We start from the raw sequence: 25,948 nt of genomic DNA on the forward strand, positions 1-25,948 counted from the left end.
TCAGCTTATGTAGTAATTTGATTACAGTTGCGTTGTAACTCACCTCAATGTACTGATTATTGGTCATCGTTGTCGAACAAGCGCCAGCCAGTACACCCGATGTTGGTTGCCTTGTCGCGCTCACACCATTACCGCTACCACTCACACTATTCAGTTCGTGTGTCGAGTTCGCAGGTGGCAAATTCACAACCAATACAGTACCGCCACCGTTCGGCTGAATTTGTATGAGATCACCACTTGATGGCATACTGATCATGTGACCGGTTGCCGTCGCCGTGGTATTGCCATTAGTTTTGGTGACGGGCGTGACCGTCGACACCGTCGCTGCAGGTACATTACAATGAGTTTGAGCCGCTATCGCCGCATTGGCCGTGATGGAGGCTAGTGTCGCCGCTGAGCTGTTCATGGTATTGTGTGATGCCACAGTGAGTGCAGACGTGTGCAACATTTTGCGCGATTCAGACATTTGACTGTTCAGACTATTCATCGATTCAGCAATTGACATATTGCCGTGTTGTGGCAGGCGTTGTGTCGACGGTGCGGCGGAGAGCGGCTGTTGTGGATAATTAATCATATTGGGCAGCTGTTGGCGGAACATGCGCACCGACTGTGTGGAGCCGTAAACATCGAGGAAAGCCCACAGCTGCAGCGATTGATCGACATGCATGACAACAACAGCCGGACCATTGTTTTTGCTAATGGTCACCTCACCATTGGGCGCGACAAAAAAGGCGATCTCGTCACCACGTTGTGGTTGTGAGGCGATATCCTTGCTCACCACCCAATACTCGGGACGATCGAGCAGAAAATCAGAATCGTTGGGTAGGTCGGAGGGTTGCAGTCCCGCCGGATTACAAGAGGTAAGGCCCAGCGCCAATGCGCCCAAGTACATTTGTTCGGTTTTAAGTATTTGTACAATCACCTTCTCGCCGATGCGTATGGGACGCGCTGTGAACACATAACCCTGGCAGAAGTCATTCTCTGTGCGTGACGCTATGAAGCGATCCATGGAGAGACGCACATTGCGGCCTTTGGTGATGTGAAAGGGTACCGGTATAAGGCGGCCGTTGGCATTGTAACGTAACGGTGGCAGACCATTGGCCATATCTTGTGCAAACGGCATTTGTTCCATGGAGATGTTCAGAGATTGCATTGAAGGCAAGACATGACGATCCAAATCCTGCTCGACTGCTGGCAATGAGCGACGCGATTGCTGATGTGGGTGATGTGGATTCAGTGGAATTTGTGGACCAGGCAATGTGCCACCAGCACCAATAACACCACCATTGCCGGCAGGTAATGCTACACCGGCGGCCACGAGTCCATTACCGCTCTGTTGATACATATAGACACGGGCATCTAAGAATTCAATCGCAGTGCAATTGCCATAGATGTCCACCAAAGTCCAGAGTAAGCCACGCGTATCGATGCCGCTCAATATGACACCCTTCTCCACGTTATTGATGCCGTAGATCACATCCCCAGCCGAATTGACGTAGTAATAAAGTATGTTATCCTTTTCGCAATACTGTTCGTGCAGCGCTTTCGCCCAGAAACCGGGACGATTCGTTAAGTCGGGACACGCGTACTTAGGCAGCGCACCCTCCAGTGTGGCCGGATCGTTGCTGGTGAAACCGAAACGTATGCCGCCATTCCAATTGTTCGAAATTTCTGAGAAACGCACACAAATGCGCTCGTTGATGCGTACCGGTCGTGCTGAGAAAGTGATTGCACGGCAGAAACTTTCGAACCGACGCGCCAAAGTGCCGTCGCGTGATATCCGTATGTTGTCGCCGTGTACGGTGTGGAACTGGAGGGGTGGCAAGTTGTTGGGACCCGGGCAGGAGGATGGTGAGCGACGAACTGCAAGGAAAAAAGCATACAAATATTAGATATATTTACAATAAATGTGATAAAGATTATATGTATGTACATGTATGTGTGGGTATACGGATTGGAGTCTGACTCTATTATTGCTCAGTAAAGGTACATACAGATTATGTCCTTAAGCACAGTTAAGTACTTTACATGCTACATAAACCATATATGGTTGACTCTATATACATACATATGTATGTATAGGCACATGCCTAACCTATTTTCAGCATTTACATACATACATATTTGTACATACACAAAAGCGTTTCCTTAAATCCTTATCCACTTGAAAAGCAAAAAGCAGCTGGCGCATGCCGATTTTCCAATTTTCGAAATAAAGGCAAAATGTGAAGACATGAAACGTGCAACAACAATTGGTTACTACCTACTCAATGCCTACTTTGTAATATTTCTTCCTTCTTTTCGACAAACCAACCAAGACAGGACAGCACGCTTGGCTGCAATGGCATTTGTGAACGTTGTTTTTGCTTTGCTTAAGGTAGCGTCTTCTGCGCCAACGTTGTTGTTATCCTTGCCAGGCAACCGGTTTATTGCCTGTCCTTAATTTGAAGTCGGACCAAACAAACAGATGCTACTTCACAATACTTGATCCTTGCGCTTATCTAAATATAAAAAAACAACAACAACAACATGTGATAGAGTTGAATGATATCTGCTACCTTGGATCAATGTGTCGTCAATGCTTCAACATATACATATGTACATACATATGTATTTACTTGTGCGCATGCGTATGGTTGTGTGTGTGCTGGCATGTTAATTTCACTGATGCGGCTGCGCGGCTGTTGCGTTCATGCCTATTTTTGGCTTTACTTTCTGAAGGGTAGCTGATTGTTGATCCCATTATACATTTTATTCTATATTTTCTTATTTTTTTGTAAGTTATTATGCGCGCAAGTGGCACGCGTTCGGGATCGTCCTTATGGCGTCGTCGCTGAAGTTGTTGCGGTTGATTTAAATTCAATTTTTTCGCCTTTGCCTTTGTGCGCGCCAGCCGTCACGAATGCCTTTATGCATTTTAAGTATGTATGTATGTATGTATGTATGTCACACTCTGCCATGCTATGTTGTGTGATGCGTTGCTCTTTTGCAGGCAGCAGCAGCCGTTCGACAGTAGGTGAGTCGACGCATTAACCGCCTGACCGTCTGTCGAACGCAAGTGCTGCTGGGTGCTGTGGCTTGCAGTTTTTACTTTTATGCTTATTTTTTAACATTCCGTTGCAGCAACTGCTGTTGCTTTTGCTAGCACATTTGCAAATTAATTATTTGCGCCCTTCTCCAGCATTTTTTGCGCAGCTATTACTTTATAAATACACTTATAAATATGTGTATGTAAGTGGTTGTGAGTTCTTTGCAGCGGCAGGCTTCTGTTTTCGCTTAAAAGAATTCGCTAAGTAATTAATAACATGCGCTGGCCTATGAAAGTTGGCCGTTCGGTCCGTTTGGTAAGCTTCTACATACATATTTATGAAGAAAATTTATGTCAATTGCTTTTGCGCAAACTTTAAAACTTTGAGTTGCTTGATTGTTCTTAAAGCAGTTCCTTATGTTCTTACACATACATGTGTATGTTTATATTATATGTATATGTATGCCTTCCCTACACCAACACACATATATGTATATATGTATATACATAATACATATCTACTACAGAATTGGCAAATTTTTTTGACCTTTAAGCCACAAAGGAAACAACTGTCGCTGTTGTGTTTAACCACAATCGTCATTTGTTTGGCGTGCTGTTGTCGCACTTTGCTTGTTGTTTTTCTGCTACACTTTTTTGAATACAGCAACTTTGGTACCAACAGTTTTTATTATTTCTTCCTTTTTGAAATGTAACCGCAAAGCTAAGTGATTAGATAAAAATTTCTTTACAAAAACAAAGTTTGGCAAAATTTGTTTACAGTTCATGTGCGGCTTCCTTTTGCTCTTTTGATATGTATTGCTGCTCTCGTCAGATTCTATTTTTAATGGGCCAACTTTGATAATCTAATAATTTTGTGATAACTGTAGGCCTAAAAGTTTCACTAACCAACTAATATATGAATGTATGTAACACATGTACATATATATAAATATATTAAGCATGTAAATTTATCAATGAATTGCCACTTATAGTTTAATTTAATGAAAAGATAACTATGATTGGCTTGTCAGGCAAATCTCAGAGTTATTCATTCATATGAATATATGTATGTATATGTATATGCATGTAAGTGGTTTATTGGAATGTGCTTTTATGAAAAATAGTAGATATCTTATTATTATAAATGATTTAATTAATTTTTCTAATAATTATTTTTTTTTTTTAATTTTTTCAGTTATTAGAGATGTGTTGTTTTTTCACTTCGCGCAAATAATGTGTTGATAGGCATGAGATTCAGTGTACATTTGATTTTTTATAAATAAATATTATTTTTTATTCATACACAAACAAATTTAAGTGCGCCTTAAATACTCTTACACACGCTCAACTCAACTCAATCACTTTTGATAACACTCATTTCTATTAAATTGTACTCAAAGTGGCGCTATTGAGTGACTAATATTGTTAATGCTCAAAAATAAATATTTGAGTGGAAAAGTGCGATAACTCGACGCGTGTTTTTTCAAAGGAGTGCCTTACAAAGAGAGAAAGGTGACTTCTTCAACCCCTTAATTGTGAGAAAAGTAGCACAAACGCTCCATCCGAGAGAGAGTAGAAAAAATGCATTTTATGCACCACAGGAACTAAAAGAGTCTTAATAAAATGAAGAATAACTTTTGTTATTGCGCCCTTATGGAGGCGCTAAGCAAATAAAATGATGTGGTGTGAATGCAGAGCAATTTTTCGGGGGTTGAAAAGTTAACGTAAAATCCCAAATGAAGGTAAATTCACAATGCAACTGCGAGTAAATGTACATAAAGGGAAAGACGAAACACTAAATAAAGGCAAATGGAAACGGCAGATGTTCAAATTTCCAAAAATACACGCACGTATTTAGCCACAAACACGCACACACGTGCATACAAACTGAAATTAAATACATATGTACAACAATACATTGATATGTACATACAACAAGTCTTACCTATATACAATATATGTATATATTTTTGTGTGTGTGCAGATTTAATTCTAGAAAATGTAAATTTATTTACAAGTAAGGTCTTAAGGTAGTTAAGATCTATTTAAAACCGTAAAATATACTGGCTAAATCAATTTTTGAGGTAAGAAAAACAAAAAAAACTGCAATATGCAATATTTTTTTGTAACGTCTAGAGGGGTGTTAAACGCGTAAATATGTACATACACTCATGTATACAGTTAATAAGTTGCGTTGAAGTAAAAAAAATTAAGGGGGCATTAAACCGGGGCTTAGACACGCTTAAAATTGAAATTCAACACCAACAACGGCTGAAAGCATAGTACAAAATACACTAAATACGAGTACAATTGAGACACGAGTTCAGCAGAGCATATGAGCTGGGCATACACATACATACATATATGCAAACATATGAACTTATATGCACGCAAAAGCAGGGGGGCAATATTAGGGCAGACACGGCTTGGTGAAAATCAGAATCTTGTCTCATAAAAGACAAACGGGTAACATACAAACATACAATATATCGTATTTTAAAGGTAAATATGTATATATACACATACATACATATATACATATGTATGCAGACATAAGTATGTACTATACATACACGCTTAGCTCAATGTGTAAGCTAAAACCGGCAGCAACCGATACGGATATGTATAATATGTACGGGATGAATATTAAGAACACATCCGGTCTCTCAAGCCGCTGAAGGGGACGCACACACATACATTCAAACCAAAACGATATATTAAGCCAGGATGAGAAGAAGTCTTCGACCGTAGAAAGGAAGTAAGCTGAGTAAGAGCGCTGTTATGTCTACGCAGCAGCAGCAGCAGCAACAGCAAAAAACTGTATGAATAGCCAAGTGGAGAGTGCGATACTACTTCCGGCCTTGAAGAAATACACATACACCAATTAGTCTAAGCAAACTCAGCTTCACATGGAGACTGCAATCAGCTGGCTGCTCGATTATAGGTTGTGGTAGATAGCAATTGTTGTTGGTATTCTAACAGACACACACATATGTGCACACTTATTTACATATCGACATATTGTAATGGGTTTGCATGAAACATGTTTGATTAAAGCGCATGAGCAGCTGCAGGTTCAAGTGCATGCGGTAGCAGTAGTTTGTGATAATGTTGCTTTAAATGCATGTTTGTATGTGTGTAATAATATGCATATTGAAGGCGACAGCTCCGGTATACTTACAATGTGATAATAATGTTAATTTTTTTGAAATATAAAAACAAAAAAATATTAACTTTTAGTGGTATAACTTAGATCCATTAAGAATAATAATTGCTGTCGAAAAATAATTGCAATGGCGTGATAATTTAAGTTTTTCAAAAAATATTTATATTTTACTGTGGTTATTATAAACAGAATAGGGAACTTTTCTCAAAAATCCCAAAATCTACAATTATCCACACTGAAGAAGCTCAAGTGACCTTAAGCAGGGTTTCGACGCCTGAAAAAATCCTCAAGGATCACAAAATGACAAAATGAAATTTGCATTCGGTTTCTTATGTAATTTTTTGTTCAGGAAATATATTCTTTAACTTACCACTTCGTAAAAATATACAAACATATTGGTTAAGAAATATTTTGGACTATGTATTATCTAAGAATTGTTGTTTTAAAAATTTAATGGCTCGTAACCTAACTTTCATCTTCCCGGCGTTTGGCGCCATAACTTTCTAATTTTAAGGAAGCGCTGACCGTCCTTCTTGCCTAACCCGCTTACAAAAACAATAAACCAATGGAAATTAGAAAGGTAATGCAGTTACATCTCGTAACGGCATATAAAAATCAGCATTCTTAGCGACGATGCTTCAGCGCTTCCAATGGATGAGCACACGCTCGGTGGATCAAACAAACTCACCGTCCCTTGAAGTAAATAAAATTCACTGCTAAAATTCACAAAACTATTTGTGAAAATTGAAAGCAAAATAATAAAGCAAATGCATGTTTTTGCAGCAAGGAATTTGAATTTGAGGAAAAATCGATTGTTTGTCTACAATTCTAAAGGAAGAAAAATAAAAGCCAGAAGGCACTAAAACACCAATGAACGTTAAAAATCGCAAAGCAACAAGCAAGCGCCAGCGACTTCTCTCTTTTGTTTTTGTTTTTCTTTTTATGTTTTGAAGTTTTGATGTGTAACAAATAGGTAATTATGACTTGTAACTAATTAAAGAATCAACAGTCGTTGCATAATTTGTTATGAGTAGAGTTTTAGGAGAAGAAAACTGGCAAAATTCTGCGCGAGTAGGGCAGATAGCGCTTGCATAAGTATGTATGTATGTATATAAAGTACAACAGACACATAATATGCTAAATAAAAGGCAAGATTACATGCATAACTAAGGAAGTTTACAGCATTTTGTGTTTCTAAATGAATATTTACAGTTATAGTGTTGCGAGCGGCCATAACATTAGCTGTGGGCAACTTTTATTAGCTATTGTCGGAGTCTTGCAAGCATTGCAGCAATATCGGCGATAACGATTATGCTCAGAGGACTTACTGCGTCGGATTGCGGCGTTCCAGCGGACATTTATCGTGAAGAAATAATCATAATTTCTCTACATGCTTCAGCTTATGAATAGTCTACGGCAGCTAATATGTATGTGTGGAAATAAATAATAAGCACATTAATAATAATGTGCAACACAGTGCGCGAGTGCGTGTGGCAAGCTTATTAAATTAACACGGAAGTCGCCAGCAAAACAATCGTGAGTACATATATATGTACATACATAAACCCATACATACAAATATATGCACATAACATACGGCTGAGAACACTTGTCATTTGGCTGCACTCATGTCTCCGGTCAAAAATTAGTACGTTTTGTTTTTGCTTTAATATTTTGCAGTTACATTGCAACAACAAACTACAAATTGCCGCTTGTTTTACATCTAATATTATTTATATATGACCATTGATCATTGATTCATTCATTCACTGCATTGCTTGGCTCGCCTCATTCATGCGCAGCACTTGTGGCCGAGGAACGTTGCATGCGGAAGACTTGTTGCTGTCAACAAAGCGACAACAACATCTTTTAAATACTAAGCCAGCGGCTAGACCAACGCTTTTAGCTTCGCATTATTACTGGTCACGGCCACTACATATTTTCTGCTTTAATTCTATTCTTTTGCTATGAAAAAAATGTATTAAAGTACGTGATTTCCTTTCGGCGACACGGACTCCGTTCAATTAAACGTGCAAGCATGCGCCACATACTATTTATGAATGAATTTTTGTCTACATACATATAAATATTTGCTATAAATGCCTGACATCTTTGTCATTGCAAGTTCACTATCGTATTTAATGCATTGATATATGTATATATTTCTTTCATTGTTGATGTTTAGCACTTTTTGCGCACAGTTGCCCACTTCCTCTAACTGCGCTTGCTCATTGCTTCGTTGCTACATACATATGTATGTACGTAAATAACTTCTAAGTTAAACTCTAAAGCGATATTAGTGTTACATTAACGCTAATAGCGTTTCCACAGCACGTTGCACTTGCTGCCGTCAATCAATGTTATTGGCGAGTCGGTGACAATTGAAATAAAAACACACTTTTTAACATCCGTATGACGTTTCGTGTGGATATCTTGTCAGATAAAAAAAATTTTCCGAGCAAGAACTTGATTAGAATCGGTCAGTTTGTATTGGTCAGTTTCCGACAAATAAGCAGCATTTTTCAGAAGAAATTTCGGTTCAATATCTCATAAACTCATAGGACTGATATATGGAAAGATCAATTCAGCACGTTGCACTGATCATTTATATACATACTCGTAAATACTTTTAAAAATATTTATAAAAAAAATTCGGCTGAGCGCATTGTAGCCAGATTCCACACCAGTTTAATATGATCGTGGTTGAGTAGAACGAATGGTTCTAGTTTCTCAACAGTCAATGACAAACATATCGCGGGGCACTTCCCAGGCTTTTCAAATCTGTCTAAGCAAGAGGTTTCTGAACTCACGTCACATTCATTCAACGAGTTGGCAATGCAATACAATGGATGTACATATCAAAAGTTGAGCTGCAAACTAAAAGTGCGCAGATTTGAGCAAAAAAATATTAAATAAATATCAGAAGTTAAAAAATAAAAAAACAACTGCAATTTGTGGCAACTAAAAGACGCTTAAAATCACTTCACGCAGTTTGCTGGCGCTGCCCGGCGATGGCCACTTCCGTTGATTGCACAATTTCAGATTTCTATAGCATGAGAGGCAGTGGAGCGCAATGGCGCAGAACTACACACAACAACATTTGAATGTGAACACAATAAAGGGAAGCCACAAAAGCAAACTGAAGCAGCAATTTCTGCGAATAAACCGCAATACAACACACATAACACTGTACTTACATGCCACTAAAACTGTAAACATGTATTTATGGCAGAAAATCAGCCAGTCGCAAGGGAAGGGACAACGCAGGCGTGTTGCGTGCTTGTGTGAGTGTGTGTGTGTGTAACTAAGAAGCGGCAGCACAAACGAGTAGTCAGCAGCTTAGTTGCACAAACTGAGCAATGAGTGTGATGAACTTCTTAATCTGTGAAAATGTGCACAAGGCTTCGATGGCCGACCGGCTGAATTGTTGTGGGCATTGCACTTGTCGGCGACTGCGGCGCATTTCCGCTAGCATTTTATTTGTTTGCAAAAATAAGAGAAGTAATGCGCACATTTGAATTTTATTGCGACAAATTGTAGAAAAAAACTTGCAATGAGAAAATTGATAGCTCTGGCATTTCAGCAAGCGAGAATAGAGGCGCATGAACGCAGCAACAGCAGCAGTTGGACAATTGTCAGTCACAGGCGTTGAGGTCAAAGTGGAGTGCAATGCACTGCTGCAATGCTATTGGACACACAGTATTTAGACTCGTATGAAGCTTTGGTTATTCGAAACCACACAAGCCGATTACGTCAAATAGCTGAAATGAGTAGAGCGACACGCTTCTACATTACTACTGCGAATTCGAGCGTAGACAAAATCGTTGAAGCAGTCAGTCATTCGATACCTTTTGGAAAGTAAAAAAAAATATGTAAAATAATAGATAAATTGCAGACATTATTGTTAGGGCATGTAAAACAAGTAATGCATAACGAGACATCCAAAGTTGACCAACGTTTTGTGGTGAATTTCAGTTTGCGATTCGCGACTTTTAAAGGTGATTGCAACACAGCAAAAGTGTTATACATATGTACGTATGAACGGAAATATGCATAAAAAGTGAAGGCGAATAGAACAACTTAGTTAAATGAGCCCTTAGACTACATTGTTATTTTATGAAATAACTTCAGTTTTCTAAAAACTTGATGATTTGTGACCTTTCAGATTTAAATTTTTTACAACAATATGTAAACTAGATAACATACATACATACATATATACATATATGTACATATATAAATAAATAAATTTGTATTAATAAAAATGACAAAAATTGCGTTTCCAGCTCCGTGAAAAGAAACTTTGCAGGAAATTTCTTTCAACTTTACATACATAAGTATATTAAAATATTTTTTCCACTTCAATATTTTAATTATAAGCAAACTCAACTACAATTTTTTCCATTGTATTTAGAGAAAAAAATATAAAAGTGTATCATTGCAATTACCTAAAAAAGTTTTTGGAGCAACACAATAAAAACAAAACTTCAACTAACCGCAACAGAGTTGAGTGCGAATGGCCTTTTAGAACTCTTGACCAACACAGCTTGACGCTTGCTGGAGCGGCAAAATTATAAACTAACCGACACAATTTTCTCTCCTATTGTGTGTGTATGTATAATAAGCACATAATGAGTGTTTCTTTAAATTAATTAAAGCATAGCTGGAGCAAAAAAGTTCACTTCTGCATCAATATATGTACATACAAACATACAAGTAAGCATAAATGAAGATAAAAAGCATGCCGCTGTATATTTATAAAAACACGCACATATTGGCAGTTGAACCCATTACTTGCTCGAAGGCCAAATATGTACGCTTTTATTTTTATTTTTTTCACAACATCACAAACACTAACAGCAAAAAATACTTTGAAAAAGGGGAACTCAAAACGCGCTGGGAGTCGAATTGCATTTCCAGATACTATAAATATCGTCATACGCAACACATTAACTAATGATGTGTTCATGAGGTATGAAGCTGAAATAAAATCTATAAAAGCGGGATGTTATGAGCGAAAACAGATTAATTTCTATAATTGAAACATATGAACTTATGTAATTTTGTACATCACTTGATTGTGCTTAAGTGCATACTATAATGTATGAATGTATATATTTTATGAATGTATAATTATCGACGAAGTAATAAAGAATTATGGATGCGTGAAGTGCCTCAAGTCTCTAATTTATAATTGAGCGCAATGGCATGTTGCTCTCGTGTTTAGCTGCAGCCCAAGCTGATTGAAGGCAATGCATTCGTTTTTAATGCACAAGAAAATTTTGGAAAAATAACATGAAAACTACCTACAAACGTGCAATGCAATAGAAATATTCAAAATGTAAACAAAATAAATACAAAATATTTATTAACGTGTTGCTGCGCTGATCCCCGTGCTCCATATATATATTTTATGTACATTTGTATATCTCCTGCCAGCATTTTCAACGGTTCGATAAACCGAGAAGCAGCCAAAACGTACGAAATTGTAACGTAGCAGACTAGCAAGGTAAAAATAATTCCGCGGTGGCTTCATTTGCTTTCATTATATACACAAATACACACAAACAAATAAATATAGTGTTGCAGTGCATGCACAATGCTATGCACCAGCAGCTACGCCCGCAGTGTTGATGCGATTTCTCAGAAGGGGTCGCATGCTTCAGTGCCCAAAGTACGAACGCCTGAAGATATGCCTATACACATGCATAAACACGCTAGTATCTGTATGTATGTAGGTATAGGTAGAAAATGAAGCAACAATTTGAAAGAGTCCGCGTAATTTCAAGCAAAGAAATAAGCATAGAAAATTGTTGGCTCTGGTAGGGTGGCATGGTGATGGCTCATTATAGACACACAAACACATACAAACGCACACGACGGAGCAGAAACACTATTTGGTATTTTTTCTAATGCCAAAGAAATGTTTTAGAGCAGAAAATTTTATTTGGTGTTGTTGAACTGGGAAGCAATTTGAGCGACCAGAAACATTTTATGCTTGCTCGCGATGCCCACAAGCTAGCAGCTGCTGCTATAAAGCTAATTACATACATCTCTATGCATACATACATATGTATGTATGTATGCATATGATACATAAGATTGTATGTGTGTTTGATCCGCGCCGATGAGGTAATTTGCGGCATAAGTTGAGGCAACGCACGAGCAGGCAGATAACTGGATTTTATTGGATTAAATAAATAAAAAAATCATTAATAAAGAAGTAAGCATAAGTAAAATACAAAATAAACAGCACATCCAATAAACACACGAAATGCTGCCAAAGATTCCCAAAAATATGAATTCATTTCAATTGTGTGGTAATATTTCGAAGTCTACTAGCAATCAATCTTGTCTTCATACAAAAAAATTTCTACATTGAAGACCTAAAATCAGATTCAATACATTTTAAATTTTACATTAACAATTTTGAACCAATAAATCAACATATTTTCAAAAAAATTCCAACAAATTTTGAATATTCCTTACACAATCTAATTGAAAAAAAATTTTAATTCAAATTATACATATATCCGAAAAACACTTGTCTGCAGATTCACTAACTCTAACATATAATTAATTCTAAAATGTCATTCATAACCTCAAATTAGCTAATATTAATTTTACAACTTTTTACAATCTACCCCCACAACCATTCACTAAACTTGGGTGACGGTGACGCATGCGCCTACACAAAACACACATGCCCAACAAATTAACATTTCAAATTAGAAACAGAAATGAGAAATGATTAACAAATCACTGCACCACGCGACATTTTACATTTTGCGTAGGTCAATGTGGCCCCGTCTAATTCATACGTATAAACATATCAGTAAGCCAATGGGGTGCGTGTCGACGGGTCACGTGCCACTAGCGCAACACTGAAACAATAACAACAGGGCCAACACTAACTAAAGGAGAGCAGTCTTTCAGTGTGGCGTTGAAGCATTGATTTCGTTGACTTTACTTGTTGTTGTTTTATACCGGTAATGATTTTTAAACGGCGTAAGGCAAATTGGTGTCGGCACGCGTCGGCAAAACAGTGGGCGGAAGTGTAACGCTGCACAATAGGGCCGGCAAATGACGCGTGTAGACAATCAAAACGACGATACAAAATCGAACTTCGGCAATTAGTTGCGTGCAGGAAGAGAAAATCGTGTTGAAAGATGGTCAAAGGCTTGCTGGTGAATATGAATTGAATGGTTAAATATGTAAAAGCAAAGTTGCCGCCTGTAATTGGAACCGGAAATGCGTAGGTTGAGTGTCCATTGATGGCAATGGCGATGCCTAAACGCGGTGGCTTTTTGAAGTCATACGCGAGGTATTCATTAAAATGCACGAAACTGGTTAACTATTTCAAAAAAATAGCACAATTATTAAACTATGAAGAAGATATACAAAGCTTAATGCTATGATATAATTAAAGAAAATTAAATTAACAAAATTTAGGTGTTAATATGAAAACAAACAGACGTCAAAGTAGTGATATAAAAGAGAAAATATTGTAAATTATAAAATCAAACTTCTAACACAATTACTTGAAGCTGTCACTTTTATATTAGTTTAGCATATCAATTTACAGTTTACAAGCTCTAGAAGTAAAGCACTAACAGAATCAAAGTCCATTCGACACCTACGAACATTTTAAGTTTCTCAGCACTGACCGATCAAATTGTTAATGCTAATTTTCATAATTATAACACCAACGCAACAGCAGACCACGCAGTTTTCAAATGACGTCGTGTAAACAAACGAAAAAGTGAAAACAGAGTTGCATTCATGTAAGACAGAAAGCGCAAACCAGTCTGTCAAACAAAACAAACACCCACATTCTATACAAAAAAAAATTGTTATGCATTCAGGTTACAAGCGTACTCTTAACAAAATATACATAAATAATAAATTGTGGCACAATCGAGTGGAAATCGATTAATTTAACGATAAACAAAATGTAAAAAAAAAGCTTGAACTGGCAGCGTTCACTGTGTGTGGGCATTGGCACCGCCACGCACAATTAATACCAAAGTTATGAATGATTTCATGTGGTAGGCATATGAAATGTATTTATAAACGCCCAGACAAAAAAATATAAATAAGTTTTCTTATTTATTTAAATATGCAAAAAACGATTAGCATAATGCACTGCTTCGATAAAGCTTGATGTTAACGCTAATAAAACAAGTGCACTTTGCAGATGTTGGAGTAGGCGTCAAAGGCGTCAATGAAGCGCGTGGTTAACGGAAATGTTACATAGCAGCGTTTGATGTAATGTTAATATTTAACAAAAAAAAACCTAACCAATAATAATAATAAAATTGTATTAAAAAAAAAATTAAAAAAAATAGAAAAAACAAATAAAAAATATAAAATCATAAAAAATAGTAAAAAGAAATAAAAATAAAAAAAAAATGAAAATTATTAACATAGCAGCGTTTGAAAAATCAAATATAACAATTCAAAAAAAAAAATAAAATATAAAAATTAAAAAAAAAAAATTAAAAAAAAAAAGAAAAAAAACAAATAAAACATATAAAATCATAAAAAATAGTAAAAAGAAATAAAAATAAAAAAATGAAAATTATTAACAGCGTTTGACGTTCGTTTGTGGCTAAAGAAATGTTAATATTTTACAAAAAACCGAAATAATAATAATGATAAAAAAATAAAAAAAATAATAATAATTCAATATTAAAAAAATAATAAAACATAAAAAAATAGTATAATTATTAAAATATAAATAAAAAATAAAATAGTAAAAATAAAATAAAATAATTAAAATTATTAACAGCATTTGACGTAATCGTTTGTGGATAAATAAATTTAATATTTTACAAAAAAAATATAATGATAAAAAAATTGTAAAAATAAAAAGGTATTAATAAAATAAAATAAAAAAATAATAACTTAAAAATAGTGAAGAAGTATCACAAAAAATAATAATAATCACATTTGGTAAACAAGATTTCAATATCTTGTTAATCATAGTGATGAATAACCCATTAGATTGGGTCAATCACCAACACTAACAAATGACCTGCGGCATAAGCAAATAGTTGTATATGTATATATGTATGTACGCAAAAAACATACCATTTCACACACAAAAACTAAAAACATATTTTTAAATGATAATACAAATAATTGAACGATTTTGTGCTCCAGCGTCGTTGATGAAGAGTTTGGAACTATGTTCTTAGGAAAAATTACACAAAAAACAGCTCCAGAGTGAACAATACAAAGTAAATATAATTTAAGATGTTATTTGTTGAAGACTCTTTCGTCAGATTAACATGCTAATGAAGCGCTAAATAAAGAAAAAAGTAGCTGCCACCAGAATAATGCGCTGGTGTTACAAAACAAAACAAAGTGCTATTCTTTATCTAAATGGGTATTTAAGCAGCCTTAAGCTTTTTGAAAAGCTTATAAGGTAAGTTGACAAATTGTGTAAAGAGCACGCGTAATATTAAATGCTGGTAATAAATTTAATGGGGCTATTTCGAGCAAAGTGCTCTAATAGTGGGAAAAATACATGTTCTCTGAAAATTTTTGAAAACTGAAAATTAAAATTTAAAATTTTATTATTATATGAAATGTAGTGCTAAAAACATTTATAATACAAATTTTTGCTCACTGCTTTACTCTTTGTACAAGTATATATTTACATAAATATTTTTTTAGGTATAAGAACCAAAAGCAATACATATTTCAAAATATTATACAATTTTGTATTATTTTATGTTATTTACATTATTTTGCACCAGACACAATTCTCACAATAACATTGATAACTTTTAATTATCAGAGTGATGTGACGGGTTAATTGCTGTGACCCCTTTTGACAGTTGTGAGTGACAAGCGAAATAAACAAAGCGATGTGACGAATGTTTACAAAGATAATTCTGAACTTAACTAACATATAATAGAAATGGCGTACAAACGCTGGGGCAAAAGTAAAACAACACATGCGCACGCTCATCTCGTTCGCCCATTTAGGTAAATGTTGGCCGGCTCTCAGTGCGCGCCGCGTGCGAATGTACTTTTTTGGTTTGGCATGCCATTGCGTAAAATCAATTTAACCATCAAACGATGTGGCGGTAGCCACAACAAGTGAAACCTGATTTACCGTTTGCTGTGAATGCGCCGAATTCCCACGCTAACGATGCCGATACGGACTAGTGTTGCCAATTGTTATACCCATACATACTATAAATAAATTGTCAGCGATGCAATAAAGCAACGTGAGATTCGTGAAAAAGAAACATGTGCGCGGGTATTTTTGAGGAAAATAGATGAGAAATAAATTTAGGAAAAATAAAAAAGCGAAAATTAAAAAAATATATATATTGGCTAAATTGCAAAAATCGCAAACCATATAGTATGTAAAATGCGAGTGTGAGAAAAAGAACGCAGAATCAATGCTGAAATTACGAAAAAAAAGAAAAAGAAATGAATGTAATTGGCATATAAATCGGCACAAGCATAAGCAACAGCAACAACATATTTCCCACGATACCAAATTTGTATATTGAAAGTGGAAAAAAGTCAAAGCAACATATTGATGTGCTCACTTCCCACTCCGCAACAACAAACACTGCACTCTGATAGCAATCATTTGCAATAAGGTAATTTGGTGCATGCAACAAGCAAGCGCATCTCAACCAGCACGTCAATATGGTACACGCTGGAAACTGGCAACAAGCTGTGTTGTACATGGATGCGCGTTTGAGATGAGCGAAAGAAATTATTTACCAAGCAACAGGCTAACAAACTGTTAGTTGTAATAGGCTATTGTGGGGCATGCAAAACAAAAACCAACAACGGAGATAAAAAAAAACTTGGGAGGCAGAAGCTCTTGCATTGACGTTTATAACGGCACTTGAGGTTAAAATGCTCACGTTACTGCCGATAGCCACAGGATGTGTGGCGTTTGGAACCCGATTGCCTGCTGACGAGCGCATCAAGCAGCTCTTTGCTGTTAAATGTTGCAGTAGTACAAATGTCTGTACGCAAGTATGTATGTATGTATATTTCACATAGAGGCATATGTATGTATATATTGGTAATGTGAAAAACGTGCAAGTGGCATCGACTTAAAATTTGGTACTGTTTGGTCATAGTATTAATATACTAACATACCTGTACAAGCATCTGCGAGCAGATAGAGCTAATTTGGAATCGTGTGTGTCAAAGTATTTGTCGATAAAATGCTGTTAGTTAATTTTTTAGTGAAAATAAACGATATATGAAACTGAGCAAACTGTCAGCATAAAAAGTAAGCACGAGTTGCAGCACTTCGACTACTGCCTGAATGCCACAAGAAATTTTTGCGGGTCCGCAATGCATTTTATAATACTGTGTGCATTTGTATGCACGCATATCAGCACTAGCCACTGTTGTTCGTTGAACTTTTGGTCTATCATTTTAGGCGAACCAAAATTCAGCTAAAAATCTGCCTAAAGAAGCAAGTATTTTCAAATAAAAATGGATAATAAGCAAATTCCAACTCATTTTAGCCATCACTCGAAAATCGAGTACTGATATTCGCAACATGCGTTGCCACTGCGAAAGATTGAAGTCAGTTTGAAATCGCATCACACAGCAACACTCAGTCAACTGTTTGTCAGCTGATAGCAGCTGATTGCACCATTGGCTGCGCTTGGATTTTGTATAAAAAAAAGGTTAACAGGTAAACGCTGGTAAATGAGGTAAAATATCAGGTAACTCGATACAGCTGCATTATGGACGCAATCTCATAAGAAAAACGAGAAGTAAAAAAAAAGCAAGAAAATCGAAGATTAGGAATATAAAACTATAAATCTTATAAAAAGTAAAGGACAGCAACCCCCGCTGCAAACAGCTGGCTGCGATGGTAGTGCTAAGGAATTTTTTGTATGTACGTCTCACTTGAAACGCTATGTCTATCAAGGCAGCTGGTCTTATGCGCCCACTTGCTCGCCAATTACGCACAGCACGTTTTGACCCACCGTCGCTGTATGTACGTGTTGCAAGCAGTTCAAAGCGAATAGTTACAATTACGAAGGTGAATCGAGTCAAACTATGAATATACTTACATACATATGTACGTACGGGCATATAATTGTGAGAACGCTCACTTAGTTGTTGCATGGAGCGCATGTATGTATACTTATATATGAGATACAGAGTAGTTGGCTGACTTTAGACACAGGCACGTAGAGGTCAGTGAAAATCGGTGGTAATTGGTGGCAAGACTAAAGACAGCAAACCATTAATGTAGTATGCATCATTCCATATAATAAGAGAGGCAAGTTGTAAAAATGTGATATACATAAATTTTATGGTAATGTGCATTAATTTACGGAATTTAAGACAAATTTAAAATTATTCCTTCAGTTCTGAATGCACATTACCAATAAAATGTTCGTAAGACCGCTGCAAGCAACGCTAAATAACGTCATTTTAGGAAAATCAACAATATACAATTTTACTATTCTGCTGTCTAGATATACCTTCTTCAAATAAAAAATAGCCACACTTCAGTGGAAGGACTCAAATTGCTTATATGTAAAACTGTATAATTTTTTAATTATCTCAATATTTAATGACATCATCGTCCGCTTTGCACGCAATTTATGTTCGTGCAACACCTAAACTTATTACTCATTTTCCCACCGGGTTATTTGCATTAGAATGTCTTTACTTTATTTACGCTTGATCCACCGGGTGCGCGAAACGTAGCTTAGAATCATTAATGAAAACCGGTTTATTTTGTATTTTGCCTGAAAGCGAAAACGCTTGGACGAGTACGATGGGAAAACTGTTAACCGAAATCCAAATATTCATATTGGCAAAAGATAAATATTGAAATTAGGCAATGAATTCACAAGTCAAGTCGGCCAACGACTGATTAAAGCGGATAAGTGTTTGAACAAAACAAAAAACTAATAAAAGACGAGTACAACAAAGCGTATTATGTGAAGGCGGCATTTTGAGAAACAAAAGTTAATGATTTGAAGTATTTGTTCAATTTTGTTTAAACTCAATTAAGGGGCTGTGAGCTTTAAAATGTTCACAGAGTGAGAAGATACATATGTATATAATATATACGAATACACGAATGGTAGAAAAATATACAAACATATCGTCACCTAAAATTTTTAAAATTAATTTTTAAATATATTCACAAATTTTTCGGTTTTCAAAAACAAAAAAAAATAAAAATAACTCCAAATTTATGTATTTATATGTAAAAAGTAAATGATAATTAGCAACATTTCTTTTTTGATAAACGATAGCTTTATTAACTTATGCTAAATGAAGGGTGGTCAAAAATTAACGCAAGGTTGGATTAAATATAGATTAGTTGTACATAAAATAGTACGCAAAATTATAACCAAATATTTTTTTTTACAATTTTTTCCATACAGTTGAATACATATGATGTCACAGTCCTTAACAGCAGGAGTGTCAAAATGCTATGTATGTAATGTTACGATAAACAACTGTTCAAAATAACAGCTGCACCAATTAAGTTTTCGTAGAAATTGACGCGTGTAATTTATGCAAAAATATGCGTAAATTAAAACAATTTTCAATGTAAAAACTAAAAAGTAGAAAAGTGGGGATCATATAATCTATACAGGAGTATGTGTAAATATAACATTTTTTTTGATCGATAAATTACGACAAAACAAACTTCAACTTTGAAGACAACTTTTATACTTTTATTACGGCTACCATTACAAAATAATTATTTAATAAAATTGCAATAAGTGATGAAATAAAAAATATTAATTCAATAATAGGGGAAATACCGTTTGATGATTCAAGCTTTTATATCCAGATCACGAGTGTTTGTCAGCCATAAATTGTAAAAAGAAATACAGAGAATGATGAAATTATTGACCACTAATGCAGTGCAATATCGTCTATATTTTTCAGTTCAGTTTGCACTAGTAGGAATATTCTTTATTATTTAACAACTACAGAAAAACCCCAAAATATATTGGCTTCAGTGATAACGTTTGTCATATGAGAAGTACAGGAATTCAATAATAATAACAGAAAACAAGTAGAGACACATACCCATATAAAATTTACATTGCAACAGTACAAGCGCGCTCAACCTGATGAGCATTCCGTGAGTAATGCAAGCGACTACTCAATTGAAAGCGGAGGACGCCGCAGAGCATTGCAAGTTGATTGATTGCTGAGCAAATTAATAGCAATTTTTTTCCGTTCCCCCACTGGGCCATTGAACAAATGAAGTCATAGAGCTTTAGGCGCCTCAAAATAATGAATAAGCAGGTAACAAACAGTAAGACACTCAACGTTGTGTACAAACAAACTTAGAAACCAAACACAACAACAGAAAAACTTACTAATAGAAAGGAAAACAAATAAATAAAATAAACCTAAACAACAGCAATGAGAAAAGTGGGTTAAAGTAAACCGTGAGAAGATAAGAAACAACAACGATTGAGTAAACGTAACGAAATGTTTTGGTGTAATCGCGGAAGGAAGCACGAAAAAAGAGGGCAGACAATTGGTTTGGTTGTCTTAACGGCGAAACTATGTAGTTTGTTGTGGAGGTAACCAAGAAGATAGCAATAAAAACATGTTGAAAACTAATGGAACGGTTGTAAAAGGTAAATTGAAGATATTTGGTGGAGATGAGTAGGGCTGATTTTAGGCTTGATAGTAAATTGTGATGTGTACATATGTAAATGAGTGGGTAGGTTGTTGGTATCTATGATAACTACGTAAGAACATAGAACTGAATAAATGCAAACCGAAAAAATGATCGAATGACAAATTATCGCAAGCAAAAATATGTGTGTCAAAGATAAATAAATATAAATTATAATAAAAGGTTTGTTTATTGCGCTGGATTCTACACTAACAATTTTTTTACATTCATAATCTTGAAGAAAAAACTGATATTCAGCAGTATGCGAAAGTAGTAGTGAGTTTAAGTATAATTTTTTGATTAACCACAATTGTACCAAAAAAAAACAAGAAAATAACAAAATGCATCCGCACGAAAAACAAAATATTCTAAATGTAAGTAATTTATCTACACAAGATTGAATTAAATCAAATATAAATATTAAGTATATTAGACACAGCTCTGACAAATAAGGTTTATGAAAACACAAATCTTCAAAAAAATGAATTAATCATTCAGTAATTTTGTTTAAATAAAACATAAAAATTGCAAATATCAGTATTAAGTATTAAGTAAAAATATTAAATTTTGTAGTTATCTTTGCATATAACTTATGCAGCAGTAATATCAGTAACAAAATCGTCTCTTTCAGTCAATATAAGGTGAGACCGTCAATCCGTACGTGAAGTGCCAATGAGTGGCTAACAAGAATGCTCACACACAATAGACTCTTGAAAATTGAAGCCCATAAGTGCGGAAAGATGCATGGTTAAATTAAGTGCGCACAAGTGGCAAAGGTGGCTACGCTGCACGCAATGAATCATCGTTGCACTTGTGGCTTTGGACTTTGTTGCAATTACAACAATAATGCCCGCAACAAATCGCTTAAATATGATTTTTAAAAAAATCTTGTGAAGTGTAAAAATGGAGTGTGCTCAACAACTGGTACTCAAGATGAGTCAAGTCAAGGAGATAAGCATGAAATGTGCATTAGCTTTGACGACTTACTCATTTCACTGGGTGTATGCTCGCTGTAATGACAACAGCAAATGTGGTGGTTAGCGCTTTAAAGCCAAAAACAACACACAACAGCTGATTGAGCATTACATTGCGTTGGGAAAAAATGTTTAATGAGAAAGAAAGCAAACAAATTCACACACAAATGGAATGGGAACCGGTTTTATGCACGATGTTGCAAATTGCAGTTGCACATTTCTCTGAATTATAGGCTACAAATCTATGTATGTACATATGTCTAGGTGTGCACAAATGTTCCCTCCAATTGAAGTTCATTGAGAGCGCGCTGCTTTGCCGAGGTGCGGCACACCAAACGTGACAATTTTTCCACACAGAGCTGCTGACACTGGCATTTCACAGCAAAGCGTTGATGCTGCACAATTGCCATTAGAGCGCGAACCAATGAATTCACATGCAGCTGAGCTAGTGAGGCCGCACCGTATACATATGTATATATGAATATGTATGTGTGCCGCAAAGCAAAACCAGAATTTATTCCCATGCTTAAGTGACGTATGACGTCAGGTAGACAGGCGGCGTTTGGCCGGGCAGCCAGCTGTAGCGCCGGCGAAGACAATAGAAAAGGTAAAGCGAACTACAAAAATTACATATGTATGTACATATGTATACTTGAAGCCAGAAAAAACTTTAAAGCGTTGCGTGCGCCGATTGAAGTATGGACAAGCAGTTTTAGGCTTTTTGCTGCTTGCCGCCAAACAAGCTTTGCAGAAGCGCGTTGCGAAGATCAGCACATGACAAACAAATTAAGAAAAAATTTCATAGGAAAACAACAACATAACAAACGGTAATTTTTTTATCTGTTAATGCAATGGTAAACGCGTAGTAATAATAAACTCACACACACGCAGTTACATATGTATGCACATGAGTGTGTATTATAACAATTAAGCCTGCTAAGGGAGCGGCGAGTCGAGCCTACTGGGCGTATGAGTTATGCGTCAGCCATGCAAGCGGACACACGTGATTATGGCCCCAGCAAGAGTATGTGTGTGTGTGTGTTTGCGTGTGACAAACGGTTTTTTGTTTGGATTACATATTGTTATTGTTTTAGTTGTTGAAGTGCTTTTGAGTTAAGGCCGCAAATGAGTACGACAAACAAGACAAAGGCGAATGTGCAAAGAAAGCATAAAATAGAAGTGGATAATTTACCGATAAAAAATGCATATAAATTTAATAATAATAATAATAAATTAAACATTAATTTCGATGAGTGAGAGAAAAATCATGATTTCATGATTTTCACAGGAAAAACACGTAAAATTTAATTGAATGAAAGCTTGTACAACGTTTTCTCAATAATATTTAATTTGCTTTTTAACAACAACAACAAAATCAGAAGAAAAAATTATATACTACATGCTAAGACAACTGTAAATTGACGTAGTGAAGTGCACATACAATCATACAATGTACCTATGTATGTAGTACATACACACATATGAGTATGTAGATATGTATGGTATTTATATAGAGCTGGAGTGTTTGAAGGCAGTGTCGATAAAATTGTAGTTATAGCTGTAGGTGTGGGTGTAGGTATAGCAGACAGCTGTGAAAAGTACACAAATGTTTTGAATTTTTAATTTGAAATCGTGTATATAGACGGAAAACTCACACACAGTCAAATAAGTTTTAGCATGTGCATATGCATGTACATACATACATACATACATAATCATATAGTATGTAGATACATATACACTATAATGCAAATGGTGGGAAATTTTCTTGTTTTTGCACATAAATAATAATAATAAATGCATAAAAATAAGTATCAACATTTAAACAGCTTTTATTAGCTTTCAGTTTCGAGCATTGCAGAGCAGCAACAATTTAATGAAATTATTTATGGCCGCCGCGCCGCTACTATTGAGATACTTATAGGATCAAAGTTTCTCACATGTATTGTATGTATGTATGTACTATGTATGTAGTATGTATGTATGGAAGTATATAATTTTATCATGACATATATCCATATATAATACATATGTACATATGTATTCATTAAAAGATATTTTTCGAGTAAATTTCCAAAACATAAAATTGCTTAAATAGTTCATGAAAAAAAAAAAACATTTAAAATATGTAAAAAAAAATTTCAAATTAAAGATTCTCTCAGAATATGTATAATGGATTACAACTTGATTTATGTGTTTATGGGCTTATGCGCAACCTGTAAGTACTTGAGTATAAATATGGCTAATGTATCATGAAGGACGTTAGATCAAAATTGTTGAATAATATATTTTTACAACAAAAAATCAAAGTTAAATAAAAAAATTTGTTTAAGAATACTTCATTGATTTAAGTACGGGTTTGCAATCTCTTCATTTTAACATACTGATAAATCAAGGAATAAATTTCTACTAAATTTAAAGATTTAAAATTAAAATAAATGCATGTAGTACATATGAATTTTGTATTTTAGGAATATATGAACAGTAATTTTTTTAAATAAAAAACATTGCTTAAAAAGGTAATAATTTTAAATAATTAACAATTATTTTAATTCAAAGAGAATATTTTTGTGATTTATAAATATATACCACAAACTGAACAACTTTTATAAAAATAAGAAATCTATCTAAAAAACGTTCTAAAATTAAAAAATTAGAAAAAATATAATTTTTTTGTTAAAAACAATAGAAAAAAATATTTAAAAAAATTAGAAAAAATATTGCATAAAAAAGGTAACAAATTAAAAAATAATAATAAAATTAAAATTAGGTTTTACAAATACATACTATATAAACTGCAAAAAATTTCAAAGCGTGCTTACGTTGTTTACAATTAAAATACATATGTACGTACATACATACATACAGTGGTGGCCATAACATATGCAACTAATACATTAGTTTAGAAAAAGTGTATATATTTTACCAATAACCTTTGCAAACCGTCGATTGGATATGAAATTATTAAAATTTGGTATTTTTACTTTTATTTAACGTTTTTAAACAAAAAAATTTAGTTCATAAAAAAAAATAAGAATACCATTTTGATTTCAACTCTAAAATTACGTGGACAAAACATATGCAACTTTTTGGAAACAATGGTAAATAATAGGATTTACTAATATTTTGTTCCAAATCCATAGTTTTTTTTATCACTTCCGCACATCTTCTCGAGATTGCGGCAATTAAATTATCTATGATTTTCATCAGAATCGATTTCCAAGCTTCTTGAAGTCCTTTAAAAAGTTCATTGCTATTCTTAAGATTAGTCCTATCTACATGCCTGTTAACCAGCTCCGTTAAGTTCTTAATAGGGTTGAGGTCTGGTGAATGTGGTGGCCTTTTCATAACATTAACGTTGTTTGCTTCAAACCAAGACTTATACTACTTTAGCCGAGTGCTTTGGGTCATTGTCCAGTTGAAAGTCTCAACGGAATGGCATTTCCCATCTAGCATAGGGCAATAATATACACTCTAAAATACATTTGAAGTCGTATTGATTCAAAATTCCATTAATCTTATATAATGGCCCGATTCTGTTAGCAGAAAAGCAGCCCCACACCATTACATTTCCTTCAAATTTTTTATTTACTGGCCTTCACACATAAGACATCCTATCACTGCCTATTAAGTTAAACTTTGACTCATCACCGAATAAGAACCGTTTTTTTTTCCATTTACCAATTTTAGATGCCCTTTACGAATTTCAAACGCTTAGCTTTTTTTTACCGAAACCGTCGATTTGTACTAGAGAAAACCGCCTCTTAGGGAAGATTTTAAGAGGCGCCTACGTACACTTCTTGTGGATATTTGCAAATATAAATCTTTAATTATTTGTGGTGAGACGATTTCAGGATTTTTTTCGCTAGTTTTACTATTGAATTGTCTGTCCTTTGGCTGGTCTTACGAACGCGACCGCCTCGGTGTATAACAAAAACTTCTTTTGTTGTAACGATTTTTTGATTTTTCGTGAAATTGTGCTTTTATGCATTTCATATTTTATAGCAATGTTTTTTTTTGTGCCATTCCTTTCTCAAATTCAGAAATAATTCTCTTCCAAAGTTCAATTCCAAAATTGTCTCTCGCCATTTTCAATAAAACAAAAACCA

General features: G+C 34.9%; 1 protein-coding gene across 2 annotated transcripts in view; it reads right to left on the reverse strand.

Annotated features, from left to right (window-relative positions):
• The window catches only part of LOC126755078 (protein neuralized), a 43,854-nt gene that overhangs the window by 3,371 nt on the left and 14,535 nt on the right, over positions 1-25,948 (reverse strand). For both annotated transcript variants that reach the window (XM_050467406.1, XM_050467399.1), the window contains exon 2: positions 44-1,863. In XM_050467406.1, the coding sequence (XP_050323363.1) occupies positions 44-1,863 (1,820 nt within the window). The remainder of the gene's footprint in view (positions 1-43; positions 1,864-25,948) is intronic.

The sequence above is a fragment of the Bactrocera neohumeralis genome, chromosome 2 (genome assembly GCF_024586455.1).
Source record: "Bactrocera neohumeralis isolate Rockhampton chromosome 2, APGP_CSIRO_Bneo_wtdbg2-racon-allhic-juicebox.fasta_v2, whole genome shotgun sequence".
In the NCBI taxonomy this organism is placed as follows: domain Eukaryota; kingdom Metazoa; phylum Arthropoda; class Insecta; order Diptera; family Tephritidae; genus Bactrocera; species Bactrocera neohumeralis.